Raw genomic sequence first — 17,417 nt, forward strand, 5'->3', positions numbered from 1 at the left:
TTGTAGATCCTTTTGTTGGCTTTTTTAAGAAGAACTAACTGACATATAATAATATATTTGACAAATTTCAACACTATCTTTACTGTTTTGCATTACTGAAGGTCAGATGTTTTTGTCATATTATAGCTCATAAAAATTACACTACAGACATAGAAAACGACATCACTCACTTAGACAAAGAAACCTGAATGTTTAAGTTGTAAAACGGTACATTTTGCATCAGATATTGTTAAACAGAGATGACTTAAAAGACATGGGGCTTATTTTTTTCCATTTCTATTATTCTGAACTACTCAAAACTCCATGTTTTCATTTTTTTTTCATATTGTGAAATCAATTAGATTAGAGGTACTTTAGCAACCAGAAGGGTTTAAAAGTAAAAACCGAAAAATGTGTCCTGTCAGTCTGTTTAATGGGGGGTGTGTGTGTGGTGCCTATCTTTCGCTAGAGGTCCTGCTTAACTGGTTTCCTATTCTTGTCCATCAACTCAAGCAGGATGTGTTCCAGTGAACTTTAGCACCAGATCATTTTTCTAAATGCCTGTTCTTTTTTTGTATCTAAATCATAAAGGGATTATTTTTTAATTTGGTTTTATTCTCAATTTCCATCAACTGTTGGTGAATTTTGATATGAGGGTGTCAATACTTTGATCTTATCGTGTAAACTGAAAAATCTGCCTGAAATCTTGCCTCCACTTCACATCTAGTAAGCCTATAATCTGATTCTAATCAGCAGTCTGAATAAAACACAGGCTTGTTTGAAGAATCCATGAAAAATCACAGGTTTTGCTTTAATATCTTTTTGATCATTACGCCTAAATATCCTCACATGTGGATGAAAATATTAAAGACTAAAAATCTTTTAAAATATACATTTCTGCACAAATGTTTCGACAAAATTTTATGGTAAATAGAAATAATGTTCATTTAGTATACAAAGATTGTTGTCAATACATTTATAATAAAAAACTATAAAAAATGAAACTACCCAAAAATCTTTTTGAAAGCGAATAAATAACAACAAAAAATTATCAAAGATAGGAATGAATAAAAATATTCCCATTTAGATAGCACTTTTTTTTTTAAAGAAAGATTTTAAACAGTGCATCCTCATTATGGATGATTTTTCAGCACCATTCAGGTAAAGTATTAGTTAATAAAGTGTAAGGATGATTCTCATCGTATCATTGAATGCACCTTAAAACTTCCACATATTTGATTCCTTGGTAGTTTGATGGGCAGTTGCCAGTATTAAACACTCTCAGAAACTTTTACTGTTTGCACTTGAGTAGTTTCACTCTCTGAATTTTCTTTCACTTTATTTGCCTTCCAGCTGATCTCCTAAAATCCACAACGTTAAGTACGGTAAGTTTCAGCTTACCTGAAGAATCCTGAGGTTTCCTTTTCTTCTGAGATTTCCCACCTTTAACACTCTGCTTGGCTTTCTCATCTTTTGCCTTTATTTGGAAAATGGGGGGAGAAAAAAGTATATTTTAAAAGATGCGTAACTTTAACTTGAGTGAGGCATTAAGGTTAATGGGATGAAGCTGATATCTGTGATGTCAACAATTAACAGTCAGTAAAGGTGCATGTTTCTGTTTGCATAACAGGGGGGTGCCAAAAAAGAATGTTTGTTTCGTTGCTGTGGTGCCTTCATTACTCAAGGGCCATATTCTGCACTGCTGATGCTTCCCTTAAAGATGAAAGGTCACATATTCAGTAGCAAAAAGCAACTGCAATATAATTTCACTGTACTTTATTTTCTTTATTTTTTTTTTTTTTTTAATGCGAGATTGATATTTTGAACACATGTTGTAGGCTATAATGTGCATATAAATCAGTTCACTGAACCAGACAGATCCCCTCAAGAGCCCATATGCACAGTAAATGTTGCAGTGTTAGGGTAACACTCATGAGTACATTTGCTCCCACTCTGAATTAGTGTGGGTCCAAATGTACTCTCAAAGTGTTACTTTAAAACTCAAAGTGTTACTTTAACACTGCAACATTTACTGTGTGAGCGTTAGAATAGTAGAAAGAGCTACATTCAGGTTCGGTTTTTATGGTTCCACCCATACAGGATGACGCACTCCAGAACATTCTGTCCCAGCACACTGTGATCATTATATCTGTTACTGCTTATTGTCACCCACTTAGAAGAGACCAGACAAGTTTTGCATGGTCCGGCTACAGTCTCTAAAAAAAAATAAAAAACTTGAGTGTCTTTTAGTGATAACAAGTCTGACTCCTGTCATCTTCACCTAAGGGGTAAAAACACCTTCCATGCTTGAAGCAAAACTACTTAACTGAGAGCACCCTGAGCAAGACAGGGCAGGTAAAATAAAAAATCGTGGTGAAGTGTTAACGCCAGAAAGACACAACTGAAACAGGAACCAATGTTAAACGTAATTTTAAAGACTGTTAAAGATGCAAATGTCTCCCAGATTCCCTGTGCAGGATCTAGACATTTTTAAGAAATAACAGCATTGTTTGTTTTTCCCACCTTCCTGCTGATTTTGTTTCCAGGCTGCTTGAAAAAAAGCTCCACCAGCCTTGAGCTCTTCACCACTTCCCCAATGAAGCTGATCACCTCCTGGGTTCCCTCCACCAGCTTCTCCACTCCTTCCAGCCTGCGCCCTTGACTCTCTATACGCTCCACTGCCCCACGCAGCTCCATGCAAACTGCCTCGATCCCTGAGCCACGTCTCCCCGGGTGAGAGGAGGCCATCTCCTGACCCATGCCTCTCACATCCTGGGACAGGCCGTCCAGTCGGGTCAGGACGGTCTGCTGCATCATCAGCAGGTGCTCCATCTGTGAGCTGAGGGAGTTTATTCTGCCCTCCATGCACCGTAGGGATGCGTCGTAGTGAGAAGAAGAGGAAGAAGCTTGGGACAGATCTGATCCAGTCAGGGAGAACTTCCTTGCAGAGAACTTCTGACCGTGAAGGGGATTTGGATCGTATACTTTGGCTAAAGAGTTAACCAGGCTGGAGTTCATGGTGTTAAACTGTTTACAGATACTAAAAAATAAAAGTTTTACTTCATATAATCGCAAAGGAAACTACAAGAAGGACCATAGTACGGTCAGAAGGAGAGATGCGGATGGAGGTCATAAATCTATCCCTCAAATGCCGCACGACAGAGCTGAGTTATAAGAATAGCAGGTGGCTCTTCCCCAAATTAAAGAGCAGCCCTCTGTGGACGTCAGAAGCTGAGTGGCCAGTGATAAGAGCTCCAGGCTCGGGTGTGCAGCTGAGAATTGATCGGGGGGGCTTAGGTATAAGGAGGGGGTGTGCTATGTGACATTTAAGCCACTTGAAAAGCCCTTCAGACAGGTGTCAGAATCCCAGGAACCTGGGGCTGAAACATGATGCCATAAGAAGTAAAGCAAACAAATAAAAATGTCCTGCCAATAAAAAAAGAACAGTGGATCCGTAGGAGGATAATTAAGAACCTCAGCAGCTGTACCACTGAACGGTTCTGTAAAAACATCCCCCTGTTGTTTATTTCCATTTAGCTTGGGATGTTTGTATGGTTCCAGTTCATATGAACTGAACATTGCCCCAATGTGGTGTGTACAAGAAAAAAATGGTCAAACTCCTTCCAGTCGCACACTAAATAAATTCCATTAATCAAATTTTATCATAAGGTTAGGTGATCTGATTCAGTTATAGATTGAGCCTTGCTCCAATAGGGGAGACAAGCAGAGAATAAAAAATACAAGTTACGTATCCATCAGTTTGGCCTGGACAGTTTGTTTCTATTGCTTTCTATATCTCAGCTGGATGTGTGTTAAGTAAAATCTGCAGCTTTATGCTGAGATTAAAGAACTGGGTTTGGTGAAGAAGGGATGTGAGGGACTCCATCATGGCAAAATGAATTGATAATCATGAGTTCAATCAACTTATGAAGTCATCAAGTCACTGACTTTGCTGTCATCCTTCCTGCTGTCTAAATATGTAATCAAGTTCAATTATGGAAAAACCATCCATGGGTTTTTTTAAATTCATTTATAACTTTTTAGGTCTTTTCGATACCCAGAATAAATCAATTTCAACAATACAAGAACGCGAGACAATGAAGCAGGTGTGTGTCTGTGCAAATTTGGACCTCAGTCAGTGAATAACATTATAATGATGAAGCAAAGTGAATGCCAGTGTGTTTATATCACTGAGTAGTTTTAGCTCAGTGCATGTCTCAGCACTGAAGAACATTACTGATGCATCCACTGCTCCATGTTTCCATGAGTATAATTTTTTTACTTTAATGAAAAAGAAACATATAATCAAACATTTGGTCTTTTTTCATTTTTCAAGAATCTCTTGAAATTAAAGTGGTCTTGTTATTCTATGTGGAATTGGATCTTCATCCATTTGATATAAAAAAAATCCTCATATAATAAATAATTCATGCATAGGTGCTTTAAGGAGCTTTGAGATTTTCACAGTGACTAAGAGGCCACTGGTTGGAACAAATAGCACCAGCATCTTTATGAAGCCCCACTACAGATGGAACGTGAGGAATGAGAAGCCAGCGGAAGAAAACAAGGAAACTGGTGATCCCTGTGACATCTCACAAGTGTTTACGGAGCAGACAAGGATTGAGGAAGGTGGAATTAACTGCACATGCCCTACATTTCCATGCCCGAATCCACGGATTGAGCTCAAGATTTTCCACGTCTCAGCAGAGCTCTATCTAAACCTGGCTGGGTGACAAAACGCTGGCGCCTATATGCTGACTCTCATCTGTCAGCACCGGAAAAAACCTGACCCTTACTATGTCCTTTGCACTGCTCCCAGTTCAGACAGCCTGTCAGCTGTCATGGTGAGCACTTGCATCTTTGCTGCCTATTTACCAACTAAGGTGAGAATGAAAGAGGAAATTGTAAACAGAGAGAAAAACCCCTGTGCATATTACATGTTTTTTCATAGGTGAGGAACAAATCCACAGTTAATAGTGTACCAAAAATTCATTATAAAAACCAAGCCACAACATGAAAACATGTTTTAGTGGTTTTACAATTTAGATTATTAGTATAACACAAGTGATCAGTCAGTATGGTCAAATCTTGTGGCATATTTGTGAGATAATTTGCAATGCCTGTGACTTGTTGGTGTTGATTTGATAAAACATGGTACAAAAGTTTTTAAACATACATAGAGGCCCCTCCTTCAAAAAAACATGACAGATTAAAACCAGGTGTAATCCTTAACAGCTATATCTTAAACTCTATCATTACTGCATCAGAAAATCTGCACTAGGACAATTGGCAAATTATTTATTTGTTGTTAAAATGGACTAATCCTTGGGCCACTGGGCTTGGTTTCAAACTGGGAAACCAATTCCAGTGTTTCCCAGTGTGTTTCCTGGACGGGGCCACCTGTGGAACTTAGTTGACAGTTATCCTTTGTATCTCTGCTTCTTTTATATGTCTGCTTCTGTCTCCTTGAACCTCGGTCGGCCTCAAAAGATGGCCACTCACCCTGAGCCTTGTTCCGCTGGAGCTTTTTTCCTGTGAAAAGGGAATTTTTCCTCTCCACTGTCGCTACAAGCATGCTTTTTGTGAGGGATTGCTGAAGAGTCAAGTAGATGCAATCAGCTGGTTTTCCTTACACAGAAAGCTAACCAATCTGACTGCATGATCTGGTTGAATTGTATGCGTAAAGTGCCTTGAGAAGACATCTCTTGTGACTTGTTGCTATATAGATAAACTGAAAAAAATAAAAATTTTATCAAAAATAACAAACTTGTTTTTGTGCAACAATTGATCTAAACAGCACTGCACCTGTCGGATTTTGTAATAATAAAATAAAAGTAATTGTGTAAAATATTGTTTTGGAAATCCAGAAACACAATTTAATTTATTTATTGCAATCAAATGATGATTTTGTCTGTTTAGGGTAGTAAAAATGAGAAGTCTCCGATGATCAATGACAGTGAAAAACCAAACTGTAAAGCATAAAACTAAGTGTTGTTTAATCAGTCGGTCTCACTCCTTTCCAGAGCTTTAAAAATTGAGGAAAACTATTTATAAGCTTACAATTAGATCAGTCGCCCCAGTTTTATGGATTTTTTCGTTAGGTCTGCATGCTGTTAGCTCTGCATCTAGATGAGAGCACCACCCTCTAGACTGCATAAACATTGTAACTGTGTTTATGCAGCCTAGTATCTACCAGCATAAGATATTCAAAGAAACAGAGAAATGTTGTTGTCTGAATGATGGTAATACCCTGAGGCTAACATTTTTAATGAATTTAGGCCATGTGAAGTGACATCAGAGGAGTTTCTCTGGCTGACACTATGATTGTCTTCTGTAGGCTGTTTGACAATAATCTTTTATGTGGCTTCTTACCTAATATTGATGGGACAAGGTTAAAGTTGTACAAATAATTTTTTGTAAAGCTTTAAAAGTTTACAACCCATGTCTTTATTCAAGCATAAATATTCCTAGTGTTAATACTAATTTGTATTCCTATTTGATATTTCTAAATCCCCAAAAAATACAGTATTTTCTAACTTCTTTATATTCTTCTATTTCCTATTTGAATATGTATTGATCCTCTTTAGCCCGCTGTCTTTTTCTCTGAAAGAGAAATGCTAAGCTTGTTAGATATAAATACAGCACTATTTTCTAACCCAGTAGTATTTGAGGTATTAGTTGGTAGCGGTCGCCTTAATCAAGAGCTGTGAAATCCCCACTGTTAGGAAAAGGTTATACGGGAAGATGAGAATCAGTCGGGAAGGAAAGGCTTTTCAGGAACCAGGCTGATCCTGAGCTTCTCTCGCTACATATAAAGTTACTGGGAAGGAAAACAAAGAGAAAACACAATGCTTATTGAAGTGCCACAGGCTTTCCATTCATCTGGCAGGGTGAGTGGGCTCACCAACTCTTATAGAGTGGCCTTAAAAACAATGATAGCACAACATGTATCCAAGAACTTCCATCATACTCTGTGTCACGTGCGACAGATGTGTGCTCCTGCATTATTAGTTGCTGTTTAGAGTCCAAATTTAGAAACAGAGTAGCTTAAAGCTGGGCATACACTGTACGACGAAACCACAGAATTTAAAAGTTCACAGATCACGATGAATGTTCTCACGCTGTGCGACCCGACACTCTGATGCGATCTACCACTGTACGTCTGGAAATCACGTCGGTCTGAGAAGGCGCTACTCGGACTCGATCGAAAAATACTCGCACAACTGGAAAATCGTCCCAAAAAGGACAAAAAATGGTACAGTGCATACACTGTACCATTTTTTGGACAGTGTATGCTGTAGCTGTGTTCAACGACTGAAAGAATCGCACAGTGTATGCCCGGCTTTAGCAAAAGGAAGCTGAAGTGTATCATTTTGTGTTTCACATTTTGATCACTTACTGGGAATATCATAAAGATGGTTTAAGCCGGTCATACAGTGTACGAAAAAATACAGTGCATACAGTGTACAACTTTTTGCCCTTTTTTGGGACAATTTTCTTGTCATGCAATAATTTTTTGATCAGACCGACTTTCGGTCTGTTTGTGTGTCGTGCGTTGTGTAGTATACAGGGGGTAAAGAGCAGTAATCAGCCAACCACAACAACCTCCAGATCAGGAATCGTGAGTTCTTCTTCTTCCTCTCAGATGAAAACATAGAAGCATGGTGGGGGTGCCAGTGAAATTCAGTTTTTTCTGTAAAATTGACAGACCGTAGTAGCCATGTTTGCTCAGCCATGTCTTCGTCCAAATATGTCGTCGCCTTTTCTTTTTAGGGCTTTCAGCACACATTATTGCATAAATTGCCAAGGCAGCGCATTTCACTCTAATGAGCTTCATATTCCTCTTCTACTCAATTGGCTTACGGATAGATGGGTCAGAATAGAGCCATCTCACTGCAGAGCTGAGTCCCACGTGGTTTTTAGACATACAGTGTGAGCAGGTAGATCGCACAGTGTGAGAACATTTATCGTGAGCTGTGAACTTTTAAACCCTGCGTGCAACGATTGAAAAAGTCGTACAGTGTATGCCCACCTTTAGCAAGAGGAAGCTGAAATGTATAATTGTGTGCTTCACATTTACAGTGATCACTTACTGGGAATATCACCAAGATGGTTGAATATGTTTGATTCTTTATTATTTTTTACTATAATCAGTCGAAACTATTTAATAAATCAGACTTTCTTTTCGATTTTAGTGCTGGGCAGTAACAGATGGTCATATCTTTAGCATGTTTTTAAGTCCCCCGACTCTATAAGATCCACAGACTCTCCCAGGGTATCCTTACACAATTGGCATCTCTGCCTTCGTAGAATTTACCATACCATCATGATGACCCCACCACCTCAGCCCACCCTGCAGCTCCTCATGCTTAAGGAAAACAGTTTCATGTAACTGTATAGTGGAGCTTCTAACCTCCTTCCTTTCAATCAGGGGGTTTCACTTCAAATTATGGTGTGAAATACTCCTTGATGTGATGAAAGATAGACAAACACACAAAGAGAAATACAATTATAGGAGGTTTACGCAACTGAGATACAGCAGAGAACTATTAAAGCCATAGAATGCTGTTCAGGTTTGGACTTTTCAGATACTTTGTAGTCATTTAGTATTTCCTGGAAAGTGTCATCTTGTGAAGGAATGGCATAACATTTTGGAAAAGCTACAAAAAAATCTGTCAAATTAACCTTAAATAATCTGACTGATTTGGTAAAATAGGCAGAATTTATTGTAAAAACTTTAGTATTTTAACTAATAAATGTTTGAAGTGTATGAAGAGCAACACCGAATATTTTGAATATTTTCTTTGTGTAATGCAGTTTCCATTTTCCAGCAGAGGGTATCCAATTTTTATAAAAATGTCTAACTATTTCCTAATATACACGAAAGGTTCCTATGGTCTTTGGAAGACAAACAGGCACAACGCATCACAGATCCTCCACCATATCTAAATAGTAAAAGGTGTTTTCAATATTCTTTCTTTTTTTAACAATAGCATGTTTCATTTGATTAAAAGTGTATGGTTCCATTTAAAGTCCAGTAATATTTGGTATTTGATGTCAACAGAAAATGTTTACATTTTTCTAGTATATATTGGTTATTAAATGTCCCTCTTATCTGCCGTTCTCTAACGGTGGGCCAACCTCCATTACATTCCTCATACCTTGCTTTCTTCCTCATTACCTTCCTAACGTAAGTAATGGGAAAATTAACACGGATCCTCAATCAGGCAGGTTAATAACACTCCTAACTGCCTTAATCTGCTTAATAACTTTGACTATTGTAATCATTTAAAAATTTACTAAAAATAAGAAAAACTCTGCTTGACCTAAATGTCATGTTGTCTTGTCTTTCCCACAATGAAGAGTAAATGAAAGAGATGTGTCGTTATGATTATACTCCATGAAATTCGGAAGCACTCTTTACCAAAAAATGTTTCTTTTAAAGTTTGACAATGCTGTTCATAATCATCTCTTAAGTCTTAGCATTTTTCTCATTGCTGCTGGAGGACAGTGCATATTTCGGGTGAGTACTTGCTGAAGTGAGCGGATATATTTTCCATAGCTCCGCCTGCTTCCATGGGGCAAACTTCTATGTGTCACCATTGGTTGATGACAGCCTGTTCTTGCACATTTTAGCTGCTATGATAAGATTCAATCTGCTCTCCATGTGTCTACTTTGGGGCAACATTAACCAAATTCTTTTCTTGGAAAACAGTTGCTGCTTGACGCCAGCAGAGTGTGTGTAAGGGAAACGAAGCCAGGCTGGAAATGTGTTACATAAACCATGCCAGGGTGTTCACTGACTGACTTTTAAATAGATGCATACAGGACCCCCTTTCCTCACTATCGTTAGCATTCCAGCTCTCTGTTAGTGATATGTGGCATGAGAACAACCACTTGAATGGATTATATTTTAAAGTCTTTGTTGATATTTTGCTCTGACACTGACCAGGAGATGGTCTGCTCGTACTATGTGTTTATACTCTGTAACACTTCCTTTCATCTTTAATGGCATACTAGACATACTACTTATTTTAGTTTTACTTATGGCATATAGGCATATATATATATTTATATATAGGCAAAAATTAAGTCTTGCGTTTAAAAATTTCCACCCTAAACTAAAAATGCAGATCTGTAATCATTATTTAAATACAATTTTGTTATTTGCAACAGCTTTTCTAATGCGTTATTCTTTGTAAGTATATTGGTTCCAATTGTCTGTTTATGTTTTAATCATTTTTGTAATTCATCATCATTTTTAGTTTATAGAAAATTTACAAATCAAACGATAGAATTATTTTTGATGAATTAAAACAAAAGTAAAATAATTTACTCTTTCTTTTAATCAAAGTTTAGTTGCACTTCCATGTTGTTACCACTAGAGGGAGGAAGTAATTCACTGTTTTAAGACAAATGAGAGTTGAGGTAATTTAGAAGCAGTAACATTCTGTCCTGGGGTCAGGACCCTCTCTTGTTACCTTTTACACAAAGCTAATGCCTCATGCATGCTAGACTGCTGGGGCTTGCCATGTACTCTACTGTAACATGTTGACAGATCATAAACAAACTAATCTGAAGTCAAATATAACATTAAGTGTTGGAAATGATAAGCCTGACTTAAAATAAGATGATTGTAGTCAGTAAAAAATTCCAGAATTTAAATTCTGATTAAAAGCTTCTACTTCTTGTTAGTTTTATTAGCTTTGTGTCAGTTACAGCAGCCCCCACGCTGTCGTTATTAAAGTAAATGCATGTCCACCTTTAATAAAGTACCAAGTATATAAAGGATATTAAGGAAATATTAGAAAAAAAATACATTGTAAGTTGGAAACTGGGAAAAACTGGTCTTTATCAACCTGAAATGACTGATAAAAACAAAGCTTGTTTTCATGAGAAAGTACAACATTAATAAAAGAACATTCAAGATAACAGAAGAAGTCTAAATGCCTTATCTTACTGTATCATGAATGAGTAAATTTAAACATTAATCTAAGCATATGCAAACATTAAGAAAAAGAAAAAGGCCTCAAAATCATTTTTACTATATTATTTACTCATTTAGAGATTTATTCTGTTTTTACCTTTTTTTTAAAATAATATATAGTTAAGATCTTCAAACAAATTGTAATCTCAGGCAATGATGGATGATGATGATGATGATGATGATGATGATGATGATGATGATGATGATGATGATTATTATTGGTGGAGTATACAGCTTTTAATTTTCAAATTATTATTTTATTAATTAAGGGAACACAATCTATAAATTAATTTTATTACAGTAGTTACAGTCAGACCTGAATAATCTTAAGGAAAACTTAATGAGGTAAAAATTGAAAAAAAAAAAAAAATGTCATGTTTTATATAAAGTAACTATCAAAAGATAATTCAGCATTTTTTCTGTTCAATTCCTGCATTGAAACAATATAATTTTAGTAAAGTCTTTATAGTCTAAACAGTCACTGCTAGGTGAAAAACTCAAAGCTCCCACACATAAGAAAACCCAAATTAACATGTGCTGTATAGCTTCTGTCACTCAGGAGAGCCAGCTGACCAACTGCCTGCTTCAAACGCCTCCAATCCCAGAGTCACCTGATGTTCTCTCTGGTCCAGATCCAACTTCTGCAGACATGTCTCTAACTGTAGAAACCACAGAGGGGGTCTGTCCCAAACGTTCTGCTTTCCCTGAGCAGTTTTTCAGCTTATTCACTTTATTTACATTCTTGTATTTGTCTATTTGTTGCTTTGTGGAATGTATCCAGGTCTTAATTTATCCCTCCCATCTTCCTTTACACTGCTGATATATCTTTATTTAGCCTTGACCCAGGTTGATAAATTATCTCACTTGATCCTTGTCAGATCTGAAGATTTTTGTATTTATGGGCATCCCAAATATGATATGGTATTAGAGACATTTTTTGGATATGAGCCTTTGATAAACATGAGGCTTTTTGTCTCTGTAATATGCTCCACAAGGATTTTAAAGACCTACACAGCTAATGAGTTATGCAAACGTCTGAAAGAAGACACCAGTTGAGAGGGTAGAGTTGAACAGGCGAAAGCAGCACATTCCTTTTTAGTTTTCATACCAGAGAGAGAGACAGAGAGCAAGATGTCAATTAAATGACTTTTCTTTCTGCATTAATGCAAGAAAGATATGGGAAATTGTAACTAGTGAACTTGTCCTCTAAATAGAGAAATAATGCATAGCAACTATACAATAGTCAATCAAAACAGGAGCACATACCCCACCAATTTTTGCTTTTTATAGTAAAACTAAACAAGGATTCTTTAGATTGTTTAATACAACAAATTCTAAAATGGACTGAATCACAATGCAAAACTCAATCCTAGTTTTAGATGCAACCACAGAATCCAGAAACCTTAATAAAAGAACATTTTCTCATGCACAATCAAGGGATTCCTTTGCTGCATGAGATGGGCTTTAGATAAAACAGTTTTAAAAACAGAGTGGTAATGTTCAATTGTTTGCAATAATACAAAGATCTAGTAAAGGTCCTGCATTTTTGTTAAAGATACAGATGAAAGCCCTTTACAAAAGCATAGTTAAACTAAAAGGGAAAGGATGATACAATATTCAAATGTTTGAGGTTTGTTTATCTTTGGTGTTCATAGTATCTCCTTGTTGTTTATTTCTATTAATTTAGCTGTTGCCATATTAGCTTTGTTGTGTTCAGTTTCTTAGTTTATTGCTGCATTCTGCTCTTAGTTTAATTTCATCAGTTTTATCTTCGTTTATCCTCTAATACTTATTGTTTTCTCTTACTCAGATTTCCTGCTTTCCTTCTGCCACAGCTGCTCCATATTTCCTTCAATTGCTCTTCTGGTTTGTTTATCTTTTCTCCTCCCCTGCCCTGCATTACAGCTTAAAGCTGCCCTTCTCCCATCCCCCTGAAAATTAGAACATAATTTTTGTTCGTTGCTGTATCACATGTATTGTGTACATTACGACGGATATAACTAGGGAGTGCAAATATGGCGGCCGGTGGCTCACTTCAAACCCGTACTACCAACAGGCAATCAGCAATCCATGAATAAATAGAGATCAGTTTCGCTAGGATGCAAATCCATGCATGCAAGCAGAAGTAAGCACTTTTTCACACAAATGTCACAATAGAGCCCTTCAACAATGGAGTCCGGACAACCAAGCTTTCAGGGTCATTAAAAAAAACTGAAACCCTGGAGCGAAATTTCATTATGCTTCCAGTTACTCCAAAGGAAAATAGAAATAAAATTTTGAGTTGCAATATTAGCTGAAAATTTTGTTTAGCCCAAGTTCAAACTACCCTAACATCCATGCATCCATCTAACTTCCCCACCACCTCTTAGTGATTTTCAGTCTGAACATCCACACACAGATTAACCTAAGGAGTGTTTTAAAGAATTGAAACAGGCATTTTTTGTGTGTCTCTATTGGAGTTATGCTATGGGTGTGTGTGCTGTATTTATTCATGTGCTAATTTTATCTGAGCCAAGTGAGTCTGTGAATCTTGGTAGAAGCATTTTGCACATTAGACATGAGCATTAGTGCAAGCTTTAATTTATTCTATAATACCCTGATACAAAAACTCTGTAATGTCGCCCATGAACTCCAGCTGTAAGTTTTAGATAATGAGCCATGCACTTAAACTACAGGTTTTCTGCACAATCAGTCATTTACCGTGATTTATGACATTTCAAATAAAGTGGTTTTAAGGTTTCTTTTTCAACAACTTTTGAACTTGTGGTTTATTTATTTATTTTTGGATTGTGCTTTTTGCATTTCTGGGATTTGATTTTAAAATCTCTTGTGATTTGTTATAAAGGATTCAAATAACGAGCATAACTGGGGTTAAGAAGAATGTTTTGGGGGAAAAGAACAGGAAGAATGTATATATAAAAAAACTGGCGGGAATTATAGGAAGTGGACTGGGCATAGAAAGGACGATGGTGATAAATGGACATTATAATCGATAACAGATCCTATGCAGAACAACAACAACAACAAAAAAACAGTGAGTATATGTACACTGAGGAATCATTAGAAAAATGATTTTTATATGTGGAGGTACAGGAATCTAATTAACTATGAGGAGATGAATAAACAGAGGAATAAGGCAGGATTTACACTAACTAGGTTCCAACCTGCTTAGTTCCAACATGTGTTGCAAGGCAAACCACACTGGATGTGTGCAGGATCTGCTGATGCATCTAGACAGCCTTCCTTCCTATTCTGAAATGCAACAGATCCACTTATCTTCATGTGTCTGACTTCCTATCTGTCTCATCTGGTAATTTACTTGGTTTTTTTTCACTATCTATCAAAGAAGTCAAAATCAGTATTTCTTCAGATGACAAGGAGTACTGTCTGTCATTAGAGTTGGCCATTTCAATTTCAACACACTACTTGACTAATTTAATGCAGTTTTGAAAAGGGATATCGGGTGGATTGCTATGAGAACTTACCCTGGCGGTTTACACAGCATGGCAGTCGTGAAAGGAGTGGATAGAGACCAATTTATGGTCACAGAAAAGTGCTGCTGCCTTATGGGCTGCATCCCAACCTACACCCCATGTAAGCCACTCTAGCTGGCAGCTAATTAGAACTATCTTTAAGCAGGTTTTCTTTATTTTCTCTATTAGCTCATGGCTGAAGGTTCGTCTTAAACTTTTCCTTTCAAATGATAATAAATACTGGAGTTCTGTCTTTCCCAGCTATATCTAGGCCTATTTGTGTAATCAAAGCTGAAACTATAATACTATAATTTATAAAATAGCTGTCATATGTGGAAGCACTGTATATACTATACTCCATGCACCACTTTCTTCCGTTGGGACCTTCTTCTTCTCTTTTGACTATTTAGGCTGATGGAACGAGCACATTTCTCCACTGTGAGATCAATAAAGTTAATTAATAATTTAAAGCAGTTTTCAACAAGAAAACAGAAAGGTTATGCTTCTGTAACTGAAAGAGGGCTTAAATTATCGTAAATCGTCAAATTGAAAGGATGTGATGTTTGGCCCTCTTTCCTTGTCCAATCCTTAGCTTTTTACTCACTCAGTCACACAGTCACTCTGAGTAACTCTCCTTTAGCCTCTACCCCACTGAAATTAGCAGTAATGTGGGTCTTTCAAACACGAGTTGACCCGCTAAAAATCAGCATTCAGTTCCCAGCAAAAAAAAAACTGTGTCTATCACTGGATGCCTGTTGTGTGTGTGTGTGAGTGTGTCTGTTTATGTTAGATCTATCTGTATGTTCTAAGTCAAATCCAAACATCTAAATCCCTTCTACACTACCTAAACATCACAAAAATAAAATCAGAGGCAATTGGACTTTCATTCATTTTTTCTGAAAATTTTTTGACAGCTATCCGGGAGTCTATGTCCGTTGTGTTTAAATCACTTCATGCTTTTATTCATACAAAGCCGCTTCCATTATATATGCCTCTGCTAACTGTCTATAAGTTAAATTTGATAACATAAGGTACTTATGTTATTTTGGTTAATGTATAATATGACTGAATACATGAAATAATATTATGGAGTTCATGTTTAATCAATCCATTATCTATCGTCTTCTATTATCTATCGTTGGGTGGCGGGGGTAGCAGCTTCAGTAGGGAGGTCCAGGCGTCCCTCTCCTCAGCCACTTGGGCCGGCTCCTCCGAGGTATTCCAAGGCGTCCCCAGGCCAGCTGAGGAACATAGTTCCTCCAGCGTGTCCTGTGTTTCCCGCTGGGTCTTCTCCCGGTGGGATGTGCCAGGAACACCTCACCAGGGAGACGTCCAGGAGGCATCCTAACCGGATGCCCAAGCCACCTCAAATGGCTCCTCTCGACATGGAGGAGCAGCGGCTCTACTCCGAGTCCTCCCCAGATGACTGAACTCCTCACCTTATCTCTAAGAGAGCCCAGACAGAATACGGAGAAAACTCATTCTCCATGCATCTTGCTCAAATCCGATACGGCGGCAGGTCTTCCCCGGGGCTGCCATCTTACAATCATCTTTATTAATAACATTATTTAAAATGTTTCATCACTTTCTTCCTTCTAGATGTTTTTACACATTTTTCCTGGATCAAAGCATTGCTAAATATGCATATTTAAATGATGACATCATCTAGGGACTTCTAGCAACTTTTAAGACATCCGATAGTAACTCTTCTTGCTGAAGAGTTGGCAGCAGTGTACTCATGCATCCATTAACTTTGCAGCTTTAGCTCCTGCTTCAGTGAACAGTAAAATTCATCCTGTATTCTGGCACTATTTGAGGATTATGGCTATGAAAATAAAGTTCTTTTGGCACTTTTTCAAACTTGAGCTTGGATTTTTCTGCATTATTTTCCCAAAATCACGCGGATGCTCTTACATGCTTAGCCCTATGACTGCCTTCTTTACCTATTCAACATGTGCATAATATCGCACAAAGTGCTGGTATTGGAAATATGCAGAAAAGGGTTTAATTTACTTACAAACTGATCAGAACCACAGTGTAAAACACAAAAATAACAGATAATATGGCAGCAGAACGTTGTCATCTTTCAGAAGAACTTTGTATGCAATTGAATGAGCGTCTAGCATAAAGCTAGAACAAGGGAAAAAGCCTAATAGAAATGAAACACTAACCAGTGAACTCAAAACATGAAACATGGAGATGGCTGAAGAAAGCAGGATCTAAAGGTCATAGTAAATATCACAGACATAATCGAAACCTGCACACTACAGAATCAACAATCAAACACCTCAGGATTGTGACTCTTTGCTCGATGCTAAAGAGAGGTTCTTTGTCATACATATAGTTTGGTCATTTCTTTGATCATTGTTAAATATGAAGCATCAAGCTGGCAGCGAGTTTTGATAACTGCTGTGAATTTTTAACTGCCACCGTAAGACATACTGTGGTAGTTAAAAGAGTATGCTGAGACTGAGAGGCAGTCACAGCCCTAAACTTTACGAGGAATCAGTTTTATTTACTAGCTGCTAGTTTATGTCAACACATTAAACCAGTTTAAGTAAATTGTTGAGTGCGGACTAAAGCATTACACCGCCATAAGCGCATTTATTATTACATTTCTCTTGTCCAAGGCCTGCACTGGTCTAACACTTAAATATGCAAAATGAAAAATGTTTCAGATGGTTTAGCTCATTCATATAAAAATTGTGCTACATCTTCTCTCCGCCATAGATCTCATTACCTAACAGTGCTGTAGAAAGAGGGAGACTACTTTTGGATTTCTTGGTGTGAAATTATAATCTACCTGTAAATGATACCAGCATAGCTGAGTTTAGATGTTGCAGAGTGTAACATCAAAGATCAGATACGTTATAAAGTTCAGTCCAGAGTAATATTCAATAATACTGTTTTATCAAGTAAAGGTAATTTAATAAAAAACTGAAGTATATATTTTTTTAACCAGGAATATTTTTGTTGGG

The 17,417-nt window shown here is 37.2% G+C and overlaps 1 protein-coding gene across 3 annotated transcripts in view; it reads right to left on the reverse strand.

Annotated features, from left to right (window-relative positions):
* mylk4b (myosin light chain kinase family, member 4b) overlaps window positions 1–17,417 on the reverse strand; it is a 40,864-nt gene that overhangs the window by 7,510 nt on the left and 15,937 nt on the right. For 2 of the 3 annotated variants that reach the window (XM_038291720.1, XM_038291721.1), the window contains one exon: window positions 1,381–1,456. In XM_038291720.1, coding sequence (XP_038147648.1) covers window positions 1,381–1,456 — 76 coding nt within the window. Of the gene's footprint in view, window positions 1–1,380; window positions 1,457–2,502; window positions 3,188–17,417 lie in introns of those variants that run through there. The other variant, XM_038291719.1, reaches the window with a different exon arrangement.

This window comes from Cyprinodon tularosa, unplaced genomic scaffold (genome assembly GCF_016077235.1).
Source record: "Cyprinodon tularosa strain WSP-4 unplaced genomic scaffold, ASM1607723v1 ctg30, whole genome shotgun sequence".
Lineage (NCBI taxonomy): Eukaryota > Metazoa > Chordata > Actinopteri > Cyprinodontiformes > Cyprinodontidae > Cyprinodon > Cyprinodon tularosa.